Here is an 18,573-nt window from a genome sequence, read left to right as displayed (position 1 = left end):
TCATGCTCTGAGTTTCATTTGTGTGCAGCGTGGCTGGATTGCACTTCCTGGCATCTAATCCATTCACAATTAGGTCTCCACGGTTATCTCCAGCTGAAGCTTCCAGGTGAACATCAATATCTTTGTTTATTACACCTTTTTTCCAAAATAGAAAGTATAGGTTCAATAGAGTCAGTATATTCTCAAGTCAGCTAGTAGATTTGCTCTTTTTGTCTATATAAACCAAGTCTATGTTCATTAACTAGAGGTCACGAATTTAACAGGTTGACAGTAGGCGAAATGTGACACTGTGGACAGGCCCGGCTGAAAAAGAAAGTCCCTATTTTCTTGGTAAGGGACATTAACTGAAAGTAGGTCTTGGACTTAGTGCAAGGACAGAGGAGCCACGAGCCTGGATAGGCTAACAATATTCAGCTAACACATTCCAAATTTCCTCCTAGAGACCATATTTTCCTCTGTGGGATGTGTTGTTTTTAAATTCTTGTCCTTGAAGTGGGAAGACATTCCAGGAAGTCAGTAGAGCTTCAGGGTCTTAAATAGCTAACAAGTCTTTGTCTACCCACTAACGAAAATCAGAGCAAGAAGTTAAAGTTTCTGTACATGCAAGACCACACAGCTAACCTGGCTTTTCCTACATTAAGGATTTTAGATCCAGACTACTTATGTTTATTAGTCATTCCTGAACTGTGTTCAGCCAACTTATTCCGTGCTCCTTACTTAGGTGTTAGGACTTACGTGGATCCCTTTACATATGAAGACCCCAACCAGGCAGTTCGAGAATTTGCCAAAGAAATTGACGCATCCTGCATTAAGATTGAAAAAGTTATAGGAGTTGGTAAGTCTGATTATCTAATAAGTCTATTTTCTTGGTGGATGTTAAATATATGTATGTGGCTTATATAAATGGATGCACGTGTATGAGTGTATTGTATGCACATTCATATATGTAAACATTGGTGCATACAAAATTTCCTTATTTGAAGTATAAGATGTGTTGTGCAATGAAAAACTCTGGCACAGATTTCAATATATTCCCAGGATTAAATTAATAAGCATATGAGATCTGAAGTCAGATCGATGGCATTCAAAATGTTCACTCCACTTCTTACCAACTATAAGACTTTGGCCAGTTGTTTTCATTAAGTCTTAGTTTTCCCTGAAAAAAAACGGAGCTAATAATAGCAACGACTTCTGAGTTTTGGGGAGGAGTAAGTGAAATCATTTATGTAATACGTATGCACAATGCTGTCATGTAATAGACATGCAATGGATGTCAACTATTCCTCTTTCATCTTAAATGCATTTCCAGTCCGTCATTGTAGAACCCTTTTCTCTTCCTAAGGTGAGTTTGGTGAAGTCTGCAGTGGTCGTCTCAAAGTGCCTGGCAAGAGAGAGATCTGTGTGGCCATCAAGACGCTGAAAGCTGGGTATACAGACAAACAGAGGAGAGACTTCCTGAGCGAGGCCAGCATCATGGGACAATTTGACCACCCAAACATAATTCACCTGGAAGGCGTCGTCACCAAATGTACGTGGGTCATTCCTGTCACAAAGCCGAGTCCGAAGTTACTGGGAAATTAAACACACATTTTCTTTCTAGGGAAATGACAGATGGTGCAGACCCACTGATTGCTAATAGGAGGAAATCAGTGCAGGACAAGTCATTAATCTTGTAGTCAGCTCTCAATGAGTCTACGATTTTGGCTGATACCCTATCTCCAAGGCAGCCTGCGTGAGATTTTTAGGGAAATTAATATTGCATATTTTTGGTACGCCAAGTCATCTTTCAAATCTTTACTAGACCAAACTGATTGTCACAGGGTAGGCACAAGCAGATGGTGAGCAAAATAAATTTTAAGTATTTTTCATATAAAGCACAACAAAACCTCCACACACCTTGCACTGGAAGCTTCTGTTCCAGATGCAGGGAGTGAATCTTGGGACTCTTCATTATATCAGGGGATTTGCTTGTCTGCACTGCCTGATTTATGGCTCTTGCTGTTCAGCACCTATTTAAAGTAACACCTGGTTGAACCTTCCCTTTTTAGTCCATTAGCATTCGCTGAGCCTGTGAACCATGCTTCAGTTAAAATGCAACCCAGCTCGACAGATGTAAGGCTGGCTGAGGCCAACTTATGAAGGGTCCCACCGACTGTGCAGCTCAAGCGGTTACCGTCTGAGGTGGCTCTGTTCCAGGAGCTACGGTACCTGCTGCAGTTAGTGTAAGTCAAGGACCTTGCAGGTCTTGGCTCTGTCTTCAGTGAGGCCCGTGTTTCTCTTATTGATTCAAGGTGTGTGTGGAAAGCTTGTCAATCAGCAAGTGCAGAGAAGTGAGAATATGGCTACTCTGGTAGGTGAAGTGGGGATGAGGGGGGTTTCAGAGCAAATGGAGATGTTAGGTCTGGGACGGACTGGTAGTGGGATCCAAGGAACAAAGTCTTTAGGAAGAGGAAATGAGGAGACCACTAAAGAGTGAAAATATGCACCAGTTCTGAGGTTCTCAGATTTAAACCTACCTGAGGCTTTTCTGGAAGGTTCACTGAAATGGTTTCCTGGGCCTTGTCCCAAAAAGTTTGCTTCAGCAGCAGGAGTTTGGCAGGTCCAAGGGATCCCACTGTGTGAGCCATTGGCCTGATGGATGAAAGACTTGCCTCTTGAGTTCTATGGCTAGTAAACAGGTGACCTTGACTGGCCGCTCTGTCTTTTTCTTTCAGTTTCTTCATCTGTAAAACGGAGATTAAAAATAGAATTTGCCTTATGAATTTATTTTGCAATAAAATGAAATATTTAGAGTGGTTAACATAATGGCAGATTTTTTATTTTATTTTATTTTTTTAAAAAACAGACCTCTTTAGTGTTATTCAGTAGTGCTATTATGTCTTAAGGAGTCCATCTTCCCTCATCTTCAAAATCCTTCCAAAAAGGAAACTAAGAAGATATAATTTTCTGCCTAAGGTGAAGACTATAATTAGCATAGAATAGCTCTATTTGCTTTTTAAGATTAGTTTTACAGACAGGATATTTTTCTGTTGCCTGTGGCCTTCACGGCTGCCTCGAGCCCCTCACTACTTTAATTAAAAGATAACATTCCTGTTTAAATACTTCTGCAGGTCCATTTTCTCAAAAGGAGGCTCTGTTCAGCTTAGGCTGTTTTTCCTGCCGCAGACAGTGATTTTCATAGCACCTCTGCAGAGAAGAGAAGGAACAGGGAATCTTTGTATTAAAGTCCCACCGCGCCTCTAAAACCCGTAGCTATTACAGCTGTAACTGTTATAAACGACTGGATGCATTTGCATAATGCAGTTGTCACTGAATTAAAATGATTTAAAATTTCTACCGGAGAAGCTGTCCTGATCCCTCCCGTCTCCCCTCCCCGCTGCCTCCCTGCCTGTTGCAGGGAAGGAAGTCACCTCCATCCATGAGCCCAGCCTGGGTCCACTTTATAAGCCCTTCTGCTTATGGCGACATTCATCTTTATTCCTCTTGCAGAACTCGTAAAGGTTCTGATAAATGGATACTTTTAGTGAACAGAAAAAGGAATGCAGAGAAATGGTGAAGATTGTGCCAGAAGTCAGACCAGGGAGGTGTGAGGGTGGGATAGAAGAGTGTGATTTCATTACAAGCAGTTACTTGAGGAACTTTCTAAATTGACAGGAGGACCATAAATTCTCCCCACTACTCCCTCTCTGTTGGATCTTCTACTCTTCTCCAAAGCTCCAGAGAAATCTGGTGAAATGAAAGTAGGTGTTAATACATGGCCCAAAGAGTTGCCCTTTTCTCATTAGTTGACAAAGTGTCCTTTGATTGAGGCAGGTTAATTAAAACTCACTTAGATGCATTTGTTCTGTACAGAGTCTGGTCCCTGATGGAGAGGGTAAATGTGTCCAAGGACTAAGAGCTTCCTACTTACATTGATGGAGGGTGGAAGTAAGTACCAGAACCCACCCCCTCCAGCAAAGGAGGAATCTGGAAGAGTTCTTATTCGTCTTTTGGTCTGCACCAAGATTCCTACTTGTTCTGTGGGCTTTCATTCCTTACTTGAAAACACAATCTCCACTGTGTTATTTTGTGATGCAAAAAAAAAAAAAAAATGCTTCTGAAAGATTTCTTAGACATGACAATGAAAACCATGAAGAAAACATCAGACTTAACTGAAATTTAAAAATCTGACTCCTCAAAACGTTTACTTCTGAAGTAAAGATGTTTCCCACTTCCCTATTGTAGAAATTACTGACAGCATCTTTGGGTGAAAGATTAGAATAGTTATGGGTATTCTTCTGTAGGGAAGTATCCAGACCATTTTCCCTGACTAAATGACTAAGCCCAGTCAAGGAAAACAGCAATAAATGTGAATATTTTTTATACATCAAACTGACATTTTGTTTTCATCCAAAGCAATCTTTTACGAACTCTTTCCTCTTAACTTAGTAAAAAATGGATGATTACCATTCTCCATCCCTCAACAATGCCCCGTGTACAGAAGGCATTAGATACCTTAAGTCCGCTAAAAGTAATGAAGAGACCAAAGAAAGGTTCTTAAGGTTCCTAGAAAGAGAACTATAGTAAAGTGAAAGTGCTGCTTCTCTCCACTCCCCCAGGCCTGAAACTCATTTTGATTTCTTTATGGAAGTTCTTGTTTCAGATGAAATGATTTACTAAACCTTTCCTGTGATGGTTTTGGAATTTGTTTGTTTGTTTTTTAAGATGGGAAGTTTAAGGAAAGAAAAAAAAAAAGAGCAAGTTTGTTTGTAGATAGGAAAAGAAAAGAGAAAGATGCAGACCCTGACCAATACAAGATGAGGGGAAAGCAGTTTATGTCATGCATACTTGGGTTTTAAGATGGTGTCTGAATAATGAAGCATATCCAACAAGCTACTGCCCCCTGAAACTTGGGTGTCCCTAAATAAAGAAAAATGCTTTCTCCATCCATTGCACTGTTAAGCATCACACAAGTGGCTCTTCTGGGAGCACAATAAATTAATTATCCTAAAGATTTTTTCACGTTTAAACAGGCCTGCCCATTTATCGTTTTCCCCTTTTGCTTGAGAGAACAATTATCCACTGATGTGCTCCCGAGGTACCCGAGGCCACTTTCGTTAAAGACCTTGTCAACAAGCCACCCAAAGGGTTAACCTTCCAGATGGAGTTTACACCTACTCGTCCTTTTAATATTTCATTCCTAGCTCCCCACAGCTGAGGCATAAGCTTGGCTTGTTTTAATTAAATTAGATCGCACAAGACAGGTGTCTTGGCAGTAAAATTGTGCACAGCCCATTTTTATCTCATTAACTGCAGCGCTCATCAAGGGTTTTTGTTTTTCTTTCTGAAAACTCTAGGTAAACCAGTAATGATCATAACAGAGTACATGGAGAACGGTTCCTTGGATGCATTCCTCAGGGTACGTATCTACTTTCTATTAAACCCAAGAATACTGGTATTTAGAAAAACCCCAACAGATTCCTTCTATCCATCCTGGGTGGTTGTACTCATGGACTTTTTAAAATGGAGAAATAAAGAATGATGTGATTTTTAAGGCTATTAAATAATCCATGGGCAATGAAAGGAGTGTTTGATTTATTCTTGTATCATAGAGCTGCTCCAGCCATAGATTCATTACAGTTGGAAAATTTCCATCTATCAGGAAGCAAACCTTGCTTCTAGGGTACACTCTACTAGTGAATTAGTGACTTTGATCAGAAAGGCCCGGAAATAATGCTGAGTTTCATTGCATACCGGATACAGATATATATTTAAAAAAAAAAAAAAACCCAAGTAATAAATGCTTGGCGAAATTAATTTCTCCTAATGCTAATGGGATTGTTCCCTGCCCCTTTCCTGTGCAGAAGAATGATGGCAGATTCACAGTCATCCAGTTGGTGGGCATGCTGCGTGGCATTGGGTCCGGAATGAAGTATTTATCTGACATGAGCTATGTGCATCGTGACCTGGCTGCACGGAACATCCTGGTAAACAGCAACTTGGTCTGCAAAGTGTCTGATTTTGGCATGTCCAGAGTGCTTGAGGACGATCCAGAAGCAGCTTATACTACTAGGGTAAGGTGACTTGCCTTTCATGTTGATTAGATTGGACTTCTTGTCACACCTCGATGTTTAAGCCCGTTGTGATTTGTTTTTGTTGTTATTTTTGTTTTAAGTCCCTGCACCCTTTTTTAAACCACATTTCTAAAAAGAAAAAAAGGAATTTTGAAGCAGACTCTGAAAAAAATGACAATTTTACAGTACCATAAACTACAAGCAAAAATGAATTCTCCTCTGAATTTTCTTGGGCAAAGTGCTAATGAACATTAAGAAAGTATCTTTAAAAATGAGCTAAATGAGAAGGAAAAATGAAGGGCGATTTATACAACAGAGTGTCAATTAGTAAAAAAAAAAAAAAGTCAGGAGAAAACATCCCTTGTATTTTTTTTTACACTTCAGTTGGCTCTCTTGCTTTCTTCACTTTCTTGTCTGAGATCTTCTATTTGGCTCTTTTCTGCTCTTGGAAAAGAAATCGTTTTTCTAAACAAGACAAACCAATGTTTCTAGTTGGTTGACTGCTGAATCTTAGAATACATATATAGAACTGATAAGATGGATAACAGGGATGAGACATAGTTAAGCGTATTCAGAATACAGTTAATGGCCATGCTACCTTAATCTGAAAATCTGCATATAAAATACTAATGGAATCAACACAGAATCATAAAACAGTTATTGGCTATTAAAGCCAACACTGTTAAAATCAACATGAGGCACTCACCAGACAATTTCCCTTTTTAACACGCACCACTTTTCCTCTACAATTCCAAGCCTCGGGGATTTGTTTTTTGGCTAGGGTTTTTTTTGGGGGGTGGCATTCAATTAAATTTCTTTGGCCCTTGGTTTTGATGCTTATAGCATTCTCTTTTGAATTCCAAGTCCATTTGTTAAGGAAAGAACACTTCTTTGTGACAGGCAAAGATCTCTTATTTTTTTTTTTTTCCCAGTAGTTGAAGATAGGAAAGTCAAAGGAATCTTCTAGTGTGATAGAATTTCATAGATAAACCCTTAGAGACACACTTAATGAAGGCAGAGGAGCACCAGTGTCCTGAGGTGAGGAGTAGAAACACAAGGAAGGCCCTGGGTTACAGAGTGAGGGGCCTCCCCCGCATCACAGCAATTCCCAGGAAGACTGATGGTCCTGTCTAGTAGCCCTAATAAAGCCAAGGAAACGTGTAAAACAGTGCTGCTCCCACTGCTCAAGGGTCTGAATTCAGGCTGAATTCACTTCTCCAGATGGAATCCTCAGAAATTTGAAACACAATTAAAAATATGTTGCACATAAGGATAAACAAAGAGCTGGGAGGTGGGAGGGTCCAACAAAGAGCTGGGAGGTGGGAGAGTCCGGTGGAGAAAGCATTTTAAACTTTTCCTGGGTAATATTACTGGGATTGAACCCAGGGCCTCAGGCATGCTAGGCAAGCACATTACCATTGAGCTAAATCCCTAGCCTTTTTAAAGTATTTAAAAAACCCACATAGACAAAATAATAACTTAATAACTAAAATCTTGCCCTTCCTCCACTAAAGTCAGTAATGGATTTAATATCTGGCATTACTTTTGGCATTCTCTCAGGGCCTATTGATGCTTATTATCTTCTAGATGTATCAAGCTTGTTTCTCATGCTTTGTAAGACTAGAGACAGTGTGATGGACAAGAATTTTCATATTTATCTTTCTTTATTCATGATTTCTGATGCAATATTAAGCATTGCCTTTGTGCTGCTGGATGACAGAATTCAGCAAGAAGTCAAAACAAATGTCAGCCACAAATATGCTTTGATATGCCCTGGATAACATGTGTATTTTGTAAAACCTGAGATTCCCTCTCTTCTGTGACATTGCCTCAAGCAAAACTCAGGTAATAGGTAGAGTTTTAAAAAATAGGTAGACAGATTACTTGTTCACTTCCCTGTGACTAAAGAAAACACATGAAGAGAACCACCTCAACTTAGAAAGAAGACTTTAGTTAAAATAAACACATCTCTTATTATTGTTCTGATTGCTATCTCCAGAATGCCATGGTCTTGCTTGGCAAGTAGTAACTGCATTCAGAAATGAAAATAGCATGTCAGTGATGTACTTAGGGACTAACTTATGGCTCCAATGTCACAGGGTGGCAAGATTCCTATCCGGTGGACTGCGCCAGAAGCAATTGCCTATCGTAAATTCACATCAGCAAGTGATGTATGGAGCTATGGAATCGTTATGTGGGAAGTGATGTCGTATGGGGAGAGACCCTACTGGGACATGTCCAATCAAGACGTGAGTCTCTGTGTCCTGAAACATATGTCTTTATGTTGAGATTCAGAAAGTTGTGCATTACTGCATGATAGAGTGTGCTTTTGGCTTCAAATGATGCATTAAAGCTGAAGTTTTTAATACAAATGTGTCTTTAGATCCACTTCTACAGTGTGATCAACAGTGACTTTCCATTTCAAAGACTATGGTATAGTATGAGAGATAGACCCATAGATAAACAGTATGGATTAATATGTTCAGCAGGCAGACTTTTAAAATCACACTGAAACAAAATTGAACTTTGACTTTTAAGAAAATGCAAGGATTATGAGAAAACAAATTTCACATGTGATGAAATTGACATGAAAGAAAACTAGTGAATATTTTAAAGCTGGCATAGTTGTAATTAGAGTTTGCCCCTTGAGGACTCTAAAATAAAGCTCCACTAAATGACCCTTTGTAAATTATGCACATCCCTTTAAATGTACCATCTGGACTAGTTGGTAAGGGAGTATCCACAGTGCCTGCAATTTCAGAAAAGCATTCAATAATGACACTAATAAGATTCCAGAGTAATAGAATTTAATTACAAACATCTCCAGTGAGGAAGGAAAAAAACAAAACAAGAGAAAGCCCCAGATCAGGGGGTCTTCCTAGAACATGTTTTCGCTAATTCTGCAAGAGGTTTAGTATAGGAAGGGTTGGAAGTCTGATCAAAAGTACATGGTCACCTATACTTCATGAGCTTTACTATTTTTTTTATGCATGAGTTAGAACATTATCAGAGAGTGTTTCCAAATGCATGGTATTCAGTTTATCAATTGAAATTCTATTTTAGAAAGTCTTCTTTTCAAAAAGTCTCTCTGATGCAGGATGATGCCTGACCATCCGCCTTCTCCTCACGCAGCAGGAAGTTGCAAAGCCTTGACAATTAAACAAAGACCCAGATGAACTTAAATAGAATGCAGGCTGCCTTATCAGTAAAAGAATGTTCAGAGTCATAGAGACACTAATGCACCCCATGCCTAGTGTGGCAGAAAGATTCTACTGTGACTAACCAGATTAAAAGGAATGGTAGAACCCACACTGTATTATCAGTAATTTGTTAAAAAAAAAAAAGAAGAAGAAGAAGAAGAAGAAGAGTCATGGTAAATGGGAAGAAATATGGCAGCCTGCCTAAGTGATAGGTAATTATAAAGGTGAGTAATATGTATACTCCATTGTTTGATGTGATTATATAAGGTAGAGACCTTCAAGTAGCAACATTAGATTCAGATTAGAGATTCTCAGAGGGACAAAGAAAAACAAACTAAATGAGCAAGCAGTGTATGGACTTATTTACTGACTATTTCAGTTATGAGTCATAGCCAAATATCCATAAGAACAGAGTATCTAAAGATGATCAGTTTTTTCCACCCTAAATGTTTTCAGACCTGTAATTTTGACAGGTTCTGTATTACATTAAAACGATTTGGTTGTTTTACATTTTCAATCTTCTGGCTGTATCTATAAAAAAGCATTTCAATCCATTTCTGGCTCACAAATAATATTAACCTATCATCCACTTCTGTGTATTTGTCTCTATGCTGGATTCTGGGTGAAACAGGAATCAATAGGAAATGTAGCTGGAGAATGACTTTCCTAAGCAGAATTCATTCGGCCTAGGGGAAATGGAGTGAAAGTAACTGTTGAAAATGTGTTCAACTTAGCAAGTTTTTTTGTTTGCTTTAATCCTTTGCCCCCATAAGATTCATCAGTACACTGAGAAAATATGCTTTGTTAACCCACAAGCAATCTTCCAAGCTGACAGTGGAGAGTGAGTATAGGAAAGGGTATTAATCAGTCAGGGGGGTTACAGAAAATTGAGTTGCCCTGGCACCAGCCCAGTGCTGCTTACATTCTCATCCATTCAATCTGAAATGTTTCCATCAAGTCTGGAGTCAATATTGTGTACCAGGTAAGATAAAAGAAAGCCAGAGGATCAAATTGACCTAGGGTAGCTGCCAGAAATAAATAGGATAGAGTTAAGTGAGATAGCATAGAGAAATCTGCCTTCGAAGGAGAAGTAGGTACTACTAATACAACAACAACCCATGGGAGGGAAAGGATCATGGGGGCCCTTAAATTAAGAGGCTTGTTATCTGGAAGCAGAGTGCTGATTAAAAAGACAACAAACTGGTACAGAAAAATCAGATCCAGCATGTGGAGGGCCAGTTTCTGTGCAGTTATAGATTCAATGCAGAGAAAATCAGTGGGGTGATTACAGAATCTGCAGCCACTGTGGGTTTCTTTGGCAGCCATCATGTTGGTAGGCAGGGAAGAACATGCACTGATTTAAAACAAATAAAACTTTTTAAAGCCTCAAACAAATAAAAGCATTTACAGGATCTCATTGGATACTCATAAACAAAGCTTATGCATAGCCAAGAAACTGTGAAGTCATTCCCCTCTTTCAGTTTGGCATGCGTCGTACCCTATTACATTACCTGGATTCACACCCTGAAGGGGAAGGGGATTAGAGAAGAGCCTATGAGAAAACCGTGTAACACTTCCAAGGCTAGATTAGAAAAAACTAGGATTAGCAGGGAGACTGTGGAATGATGTGTTTCTTTCTTATTAGGCAAGGAGACCAGTCTGGATGGTCCTGGGCAATAGGACAATCATCACCTACCATTATTCCTGCCTTCCTTAGGTGTCAGGGCTCCCTTTCCAATATAAATGCCCTAAAAGGAGTCATTTTTTTTCTTGACACTTTTAAAAAAATCTACTTATACTTCTAAAAGAGTCATCAATTAGCCATTTGAAACCAGAAAAAGATATAGAATTGGTGCCTAAGGGTGTGGTCTTCCAAAGGGAAACTGGCTGAGCATGTAGGAGATGGGGGCTTGGAGTTGGCCCATTCATGTCTGAGCAGGGGGACACAGGCTTAAGCTGAAGCAAGGGAATTACATTACATCCCCCCTGGGGAAGGTCTTGGGCACTAGAGAGTCTGTTGCTAGGAGCGTGTAGGTGTGCTAATGCTGCATAGAGGAGAGCAGAGGGGCAGTGGCAGAACCAGGTGACCTGAGAGCCGTTTCCAGAGCTGATACCGTGTTGCTGATCTAGCTGGCTTCTAACTACTGTGGAATATTTCTCATCTTCATGTCTAATTGGCATTGCTTGCCGTTTGAGGACACCTCAAAGCAACAGCTGGTTTCCCTCTCTCCATGCCAGTGAGACTCTGGTCTGTCTTTGGCTTCTGTGAAGAAGTTGGAACCGTGCCCCTACTCAAGCTCGCTGGCACAAGAAACATGCTCGTCTGGAGGGTGAACCTCTGACAGCAGCTCGCCTGGCGGCTTAACCTCCCATCCTGTTGTCTTCTGCAGGTGATTAAAGCCATCGAGGAAGGCTATCGGCTACCTCCGCCAATGGACTGTCCCATTGCCCTCCACCAGCTGATGCTGGACTGCTGGCAGAAGGAGAGAAGCGACAGGCCTAAATTTGGGCAGATTGTCAACATGTTGGATAAACTCATCCGCAATCCCAACAGCTTGAAGAGGACGGGGACAGAAAGCTCCAGGTTGGCTATGCTTACCTAATAGTGATGGATGAGGCAGGGGACTGGAGCTGGCAGACCAGTGGTGACTCAGTTTAGTTCCTGACTTTTCTTCAGTGGCCACTTCATAGCTCTGTATAATCTGGGCAGCTTCTTTCTCAATCAGTGGAGTATTTAAGACAGTTCTCTCCATCATTTTGAACAGCCTCGTGCCTGTCAGGCCTCAAATAGTGGTAAGAATTAAAAAAAAAAAAAAAAGAAAAGAAATAAAGTGTTTCTTTTATGATGCTGGCCTTGAAAATTTAGGAAGAGGGATGAAATGTAGTCTTAGAAGACGTTTAGGTAAGTAGATGCTATGTTTTGAAAAAGGAAAAAAAAAAAAAACATTGAAATAGTGAGGAATTAAGACTGGAGGATAGGTCTCTAAACTCTGCAATTTTAAGTCAACTTACCAAGTGTTTGTACCAAGAGAGCTATGAGGTCTGTTTTTTCTGCTTTCCCCTTTCTGAATCTTGCAGAGCAGGGTATAGGAACTGGTAATGTTGCAGAGTATGCAGATGCATGTTAAAGAAGGGGTTTGAAAACCAAAATGATTGGACCAGCTGTGAAGAAGGTGGTCATTTCATTGGGAGAAGCAGCAGGAGACACATCAGTCTACTAGGAACCTAGAGATACATAATTGCTATGATTCACTAGGAAGCATTTTCTACATAGAGTCTGGGCTTTCCTGCCAACAAATTTGGGACACATAGAAACAGTCCCAGCCTGGAGATGTCAAAGAAATCATTAGGGGAGCCTTCAATGACTAGGAGAATAGTAATGTGTGTCTTTGCCAATTTGTGACAACAACAAAAATCTATTTTGGATTAAGAAACAAACAATGATAAGACTAGTGGCCCAGGCCTGTGTGAAGTGAAGTGCCTGTGTGCCTCCAAATTGGAGCTTGTCTTTCAGCATGACCTGGAGTCAGAAACAGAAGGGCAGTCCTCTCAGTCCCTATGCCCAAGGCCTTGTAGTGTTTGCTGGCCCTCTGGGTCCTCCCATCTTTCCACTGAAAATTTAGCTTAAATGTCCTGGAAGAGAAGGACACATTTGTGATCACAACACGTGAAGAAGAATTTGGAGTAAATGGCAAAAAAAAAAAAAAAAAAAAAATTCCTCTCTTCTCTAATCTTTCAAATCCCTCCCATTGGCCACTAGACTAAAACCATAGCAGCTGTGCTCTTTGCAAACAACATTGAAAAGGGCTGAATTCACATCTTACCTCTGCCATGTGTTATCAGGAAAAAAAGAAAAGAAAAGAAATCTACCATTTCTGGGCTATTTTTTGTTACTCTTTTCTCTGAGAGGGTAAAATAATTTACTGTGAGCCCTCCTTTCTAGGGGAATCCAGCCTCTTCAATTCCAAGGTAAATCTCCTCCAGCTGTTAGATCTTCAGCCACAGAGCCCAAGCATTCTGCACAAAATTAGGAAATGTCATGCCCTTCCACAAAGAACACAAAGCCTTCCAGAACAAGCTTGAGAAAGACCGATAGAGTTAATTAATATGAGTGAAGATATTTTTATCCTAAGTTCATGTTGATCTTGTCAGGCACTTAGAGCCTATATCTTACTCTGTCTGTGTACATGGCTTAAAGTTGGAAGTAAATGCAAACTATCAGTCATTATTTACCAACAAATATTGCTATACATCTAATACTCAGCTAAATAGCTAAAATTCGACATGATAGTATTTGTCACTAACTCAGAATGGGAGAAGAATTAAATTTTGACTATTCTCTCTATGAACATCTGCATAATTTTACTCAGAAAAATAGAAATAATGGACACAACAGAAAGGTCAGACAGGCAAACTATCATTTGGACACAAAATTGAGAAATTAAAACATAGTCTTTGTTAAAATATGTTAAAAGAAAGCATGCATATCAAAATAACATCGAAAATGAAATATTCTAAAATGAATTTAAAATTGGACTACTTCTGCTATTAGAAAACTAATCAAGACGTTATATTAATTTTGTTTTTTCAAGAAACATTTTTTTTTTGTTTAAGAATTCAGTAGTATGAGGTAATTCCAATTTAAATGTTCGTACTCAAGTATAATCTCAAATGAAAATCAGGACAAAATGTTAAAATCAAACACAGTTTGTGATTTTCAGGGAAAAGAGAAGTTCAAGAAAATATAATTTAACAAATAACAGTATTGCTATGTGGGTAATTATAGTAAAGGTGTTCTAAAATACCTCTTGAAGACCGATCCTATAGTTATTAAGTAGTTTGATGATGAAGATGACTATAATTCTCTTAATAAATACTTTTCATAAATAGGTGATTTATTGTACATCAATATCAAGAGGAGCAACAGAATTCCTGCCTGTGTTGTTCTTGACAGTGATCTAGTATAAAACACCTGGCTTGAGAAATACGTAAACTAATAAATAAGTTAATAAGAAGTTCTTTGAATCTGTTGAAATCGTTATTCAGGAGCCCAGCAAAGAAGCACATTCCATAATCCAAACAGTGATCAAAGTGGCCATTCTTCCTGCCAGTCTTGGCACACGTGCTGGTCAGGCATGGGCTGATTAGAGGGGATTAACTCCCTGCTGGCCTGAGTTTGTATGAGTGCACCCGCCTGCCTGCAGACCCGGCTGGAACCATGATGGACTTGAACCCTTGCTGTTCCCGCCACTTTGCTCAAGACTGGCAGGTTGCAGGCTTGCAGTTTTCCTTGCTCATACTTCAGTAAGGTTTCCATAGTTGCTGAACCTAAGCCCATGATATTCAGAGCTGGCAGGGACTGAACAGACTTCAACCACAAGAGCTCCCCCAAATTTTACCCCAAGCAAGGGTGTGAACTGCTATAAGAGGACCACATAAAACAAGGGCAGGAAATGGAATTAAGAATGAATAAGAGCGATGGATACATACTTTAGCAGCTTTGTGAAATAAGGGCAAAAAAATCACATGGTTCCCTTTGACCACAGTTGTTCTGTTTAAAACCTCTTGGCTTTTTAGCTCCCCTTGCCTGTTTTAGCCTTCCTGTCGTACCCATGGCACCTGTTCGTTTATACTCTCTTGTTCTCTTTCCAGGCCTAACACTGCTCTGCTGGATCCCAGCTCCCCTGAATTCTCTGCTGTAGTATCTGTGGGCGATTGGCTCCAGGCCATTAAAATGGACCGGTATAAGGATAACTTCACAGCTGCTGGTTACACCACCCTAGAGGCTGTGGTGCACATGAACCAGGAGTAAGTACTCAGCGATGTAACACCAAAGGGTAAATCTAGATTTAATAGTATTTTCCTTTTATTTTTTTTTTGTTTTTTTTTCTTTGAGCTCCATAATCAATAATCATCCTACTCATTAAAAAGAAAAGAAAACAAAAGAAAAGAAAACTGGAATGTCTGCCATCCTGATTGAGTGTAATTTTACACAGTCTCTATATAGCACCTACATTGTTGCATTGAATTGCTTGATTAAACATTTTAATACACCTGCCTTGTTGTGCTGTATCAATTGTGGTTGATTCAAATGTGTGTCTGCATGAAGTCAGGAAACCCAGCTTCTCAACCCCCTTAACATTTTCTCTCCCTCTCTTTATGTCCTACCTACAGCGACCTGGCAAGGATTGGCATCACGGCCATCACACACCAGAACAAGATTCTGAGCAGTGTCCAGGCCATGAGAACCCAAATGCAGCAGATGCACGGCAGGATGGTCCCTGTCTGAGCCAGTACTGAATAAACTCAAAACTCTTGAAATTAGTTTACCTCATCCATGCACTTTAATTGAAGAACTGCACTTTTTTTACTTCGTCTTCGCCCTCTGAAATTAAAGGAAAAATTTATCTGCAGCGTCGCTTGGTGTACAGATTGCTGAAACTGTGGGGCTTGCAGAAATGACAGCCGGTCACTGGAATTAGACCTGGAACTAATTGTTTCTCACCAGTACTTAAGTCCATCACCAGTCTGTAAAATACGTGTACCTATATAAATAGATCTCTGCCTCTGAGTTTTGATGCTGTACTTGCTGCCAGACCCTGCGCTGCTCTGAGATGTCCTTGACCCTCCCTCCATTTGGAATTACAACTGCAGTATTTTGTTTGTGGCATAATTGACACTCGTTTTGCTCAACTGGAATTATGACCATGCCCAGGAACATTTTTTAAAGGACTCAGTTGTAGCATTTAAAGCTTTCTTCAAACCACGGGAAAAGACCTGGGTGAAAATCTTGTGGCTCACCCATGCAGCCTCCTCAGGGCTCACATCACCTGGTAGATTCCTGTAACAATGGGGGCTGGAAAGAAAAGTGGATATATAAAAAAAATTTTCAAACCCCATAATCCCTAACTGAACAATTGAGGTCTGTTTCTTTGGGCCTGAGGCTGTGCCATATAAAGTCTTTGGGACCCTGCAAACTTATAACTACCTTATGGTTAGTGGGCTGTGACAATCTTGACTAGGAAAATTTCATACTACCCTCCTTTAAAGAAGCAATCCCAAATCTACAAGGTAAGTCAAAAGAACCAGCGACAAGTCTTTCTCCAATAAACCCCTCCCTGCCCTTGAATTTTTTCGGTAAACTTTATCTCATCTGAAACACTGTTAGGAAAATATTCTTTCTCATCTATCAGATAGGGTTGGGTTCTTTCAGGATCTCAGTCCTTTCTTGACAGTAGGAGTGGAGACCCAAACAGAAAGACGCTCCTGATGTTCTTCCACGGGGAAGTGAAGTCTGTATTACACGAGGTGAGGTCAGGTTCAGGAGGGTGAGACCCAGACCCACTGGCTGTGGGTTCTCTCAGGAAGGTTCCTCTTGTCCTTTGGTACCTCTTGTTCAAGCTGTGCCTGTTAGTGACTGTCTTATGGGTGTTGGGCAAGAACCTCAGGAGCCTTTCTCCCCAATGGCTGGATCATGGGCCCATACTGTGGAGGGTTTGTTTTGCTGGAGAAGCGTTGGGAAGTCTTTCCTTTAGCCTCCTATGCTCCTAAAACCCTTCACCAGACAGGATTAGGCAAGGAGATTTGTCTTGAGCCTTGACTTTGTCATTATCAGAAAGTGACCACTAAAAATGCACTGTTCATCCACAAGCCCACAACTTTTCTTTTATTCTCCAGAGTTTTATTATTGAAACAGGTGAATTAAATGGCTTTGTTCATTCCTAGAAGTAAAAGACCTAATGTTGGACTGAGAAAATGTTAACTATTTTTTTAAACTATTTTTTTCAGTTTTAAATGAAAGCTTGGCTAATTTTAATGACCTTTTTTTTCCCTCTCTCTCTTTCAGTTTTATCCCGAAAGCTATTTCTTTCCAAGCAAGGAATGTTAAATTTAATGCTGTCAAACCATGACAGTTTAGTAAAAACCTTTTTTGCAACATTAGTTGTAAAAGCATTTCTGTTCAGAAAGAATGTGAAATTTGTTTCTAAAACCAGTCCAGCAATTTTTATTTTATTGCCATGCTTGCTGAAGTCTAGGAATTCTGGATGTTCATGTTAAAAGTAGGCAAATGATTCTTCTTTTTATTTGCTTTTAAAATTTTTATTTTTTCTTTCAGAAAAGCTGTGGAGTATTTTGCTTTTAATCTCTACAGTCAACAGCATTATGAAATTAGACTTTAAGGAAAAACAGAATGTTAACCTTGCATTCATTGAATAATTAGAATTTTGGCATTCTTTAAAGTCAGCAACTTAGGGCTTGAAGTATTTTTCTAAACATTAAACATACTCAAAGCAGAACTTTTCCAAAGAAAGGGAAAGTTATCTAACAAGTCATCATCTGTTCTGAGGCAGTAGTTTTGCCACTGCCCAGCAGGTACCTCCAAATGAAATAATCAGGTGGAACATGAAATCCTATGTCATTCAAAGGTCACCTTCTGAACCTTGCTTTTAACACATTCATTTGTTAGGGTCAAGGCCAATAGAAAGACAAAAATGGATTTTCCAAGTGTCAAAAATAATATCCAGTAGCAATAAAAGCCTTTCCTACCCCCATTCCCTCGATGCAGTTTTAGAGGAGTAATGGCAGAACAATAGAACGTTCCAGTGTTTCCTGAGGCTGGAGCCAGACCCTGGCATCCGGACAGCTATGAATTCTAAAGCCAACCCAAATGTTGACACTGGGAAGTTCACCCCACTTTTCTTTATAACTCAGTTCTTCCGCCTGTGAACTAGAAAGCTAATGACACCTTAGTAATAACACCTTTCTCACAGCCTGGTATTGTCCTACGTGTACGTGAGATGTTCTCAGGGAAAACAGTGTGCTCCGCAGCTTCGGGCACCCTTGTATCCGCCGAGCCCCAGTGCTACTCCTCTGTCTTTCTCCTGTGTTCCTGGATGTTTTGCTGCCCATGCCCCAGTGGGGTGAAGTGTGTTTCTGTGGCCGGGGCCATGTGCCTGAGGCGCCTTCACCTTAAATACGTTTATGAGCCTGTAAATGTGGGAATACCTGAAAGGTGGCAGTCCTATCTAATTACACTCAAAAGGACTGGCATGCACATTTTAGACTTGAAGTTTATGAAATTACTATTTCATAATTGAAAAGAGTGAAAAGCACAAGTGAAACCCCACTTGGATGCAAGCAGCGGATGGGCAGGATCTACTGAGGTCTGGGTAGTTGACTTGCAGGAGCAGCACCTTGTTTACTTAGTCACTGTGGATTCTCTTTTAACAACTGTGACCCCCTTGTAAGCCAATTGCTTTATCCAAGAAATTACCCATGATAGAGGAGTTGCCCTAATTCAAAGGAGACGGGCTTATGGT

The 18,573-nt window shown here is 40.0% G+C and overlaps 1 protein-coding gene across 1 annotated transcript in view; it reads left to right on the top strand.

The window, feature by feature from the left end:
- Nucleotides 1–18,573, top strand: part of Epha4 (EPH receptor A4) — a 140,948-nt gene that overhangs the window by 118,114 nt on the left and 4,261 nt on the right. The window contains exons 10-17 of the mRNA XM_046439765.2: nt 722–835; nt 1,343–1,528; nt 5,337–5,398; nt 5,844–6,053; nt 8,153–8,302; nt 11,644–11,837; nt 14,906–15,061; nt 15,428–16,324. Coding sequence (XP_046295721.1) covers nt 722–835; nt 1,343–1,528; nt 5,337–5,398; nt 5,844–6,053; nt 8,153–8,302; nt 11,644–11,837; nt 14,906–15,061; nt 15,428–15,542 — 1,187 coding nt within the window. The 3' untranslated portion in view covers nt 15,543–16,324. The remainder of the gene's footprint in view (nt 1–721; nt 836–1,342; nt 1,529–5,336; nt 5,399–5,843; nt 6,054–8,152; nt 8,303–11,643; nt 11,838–14,905; nt 15,062–15,427; nt 16,325–18,573) is intronic.

Source organism: Marmota monax, unplaced genomic scaffold (genome assembly GCF_021218885.2).
Source record: "Marmota monax isolate L192 unplaced genomic scaffold, Marmota_monax_Labrador192_F-V1.1 WCK01_AAM20220418_F8-fsc00041, whole genome shotgun sequence".
In the NCBI taxonomy this organism is placed as follows: domain Eukaryota; kingdom Metazoa; phylum Chordata; class Mammalia; order Rodentia; family Sciuridae; genus Marmota; species Marmota monax.
The sequence above is the reverse complement of the archived record's forward strand: the minus strand, read 5'-3'. Positions and strand labels throughout refer to the sequence as shown.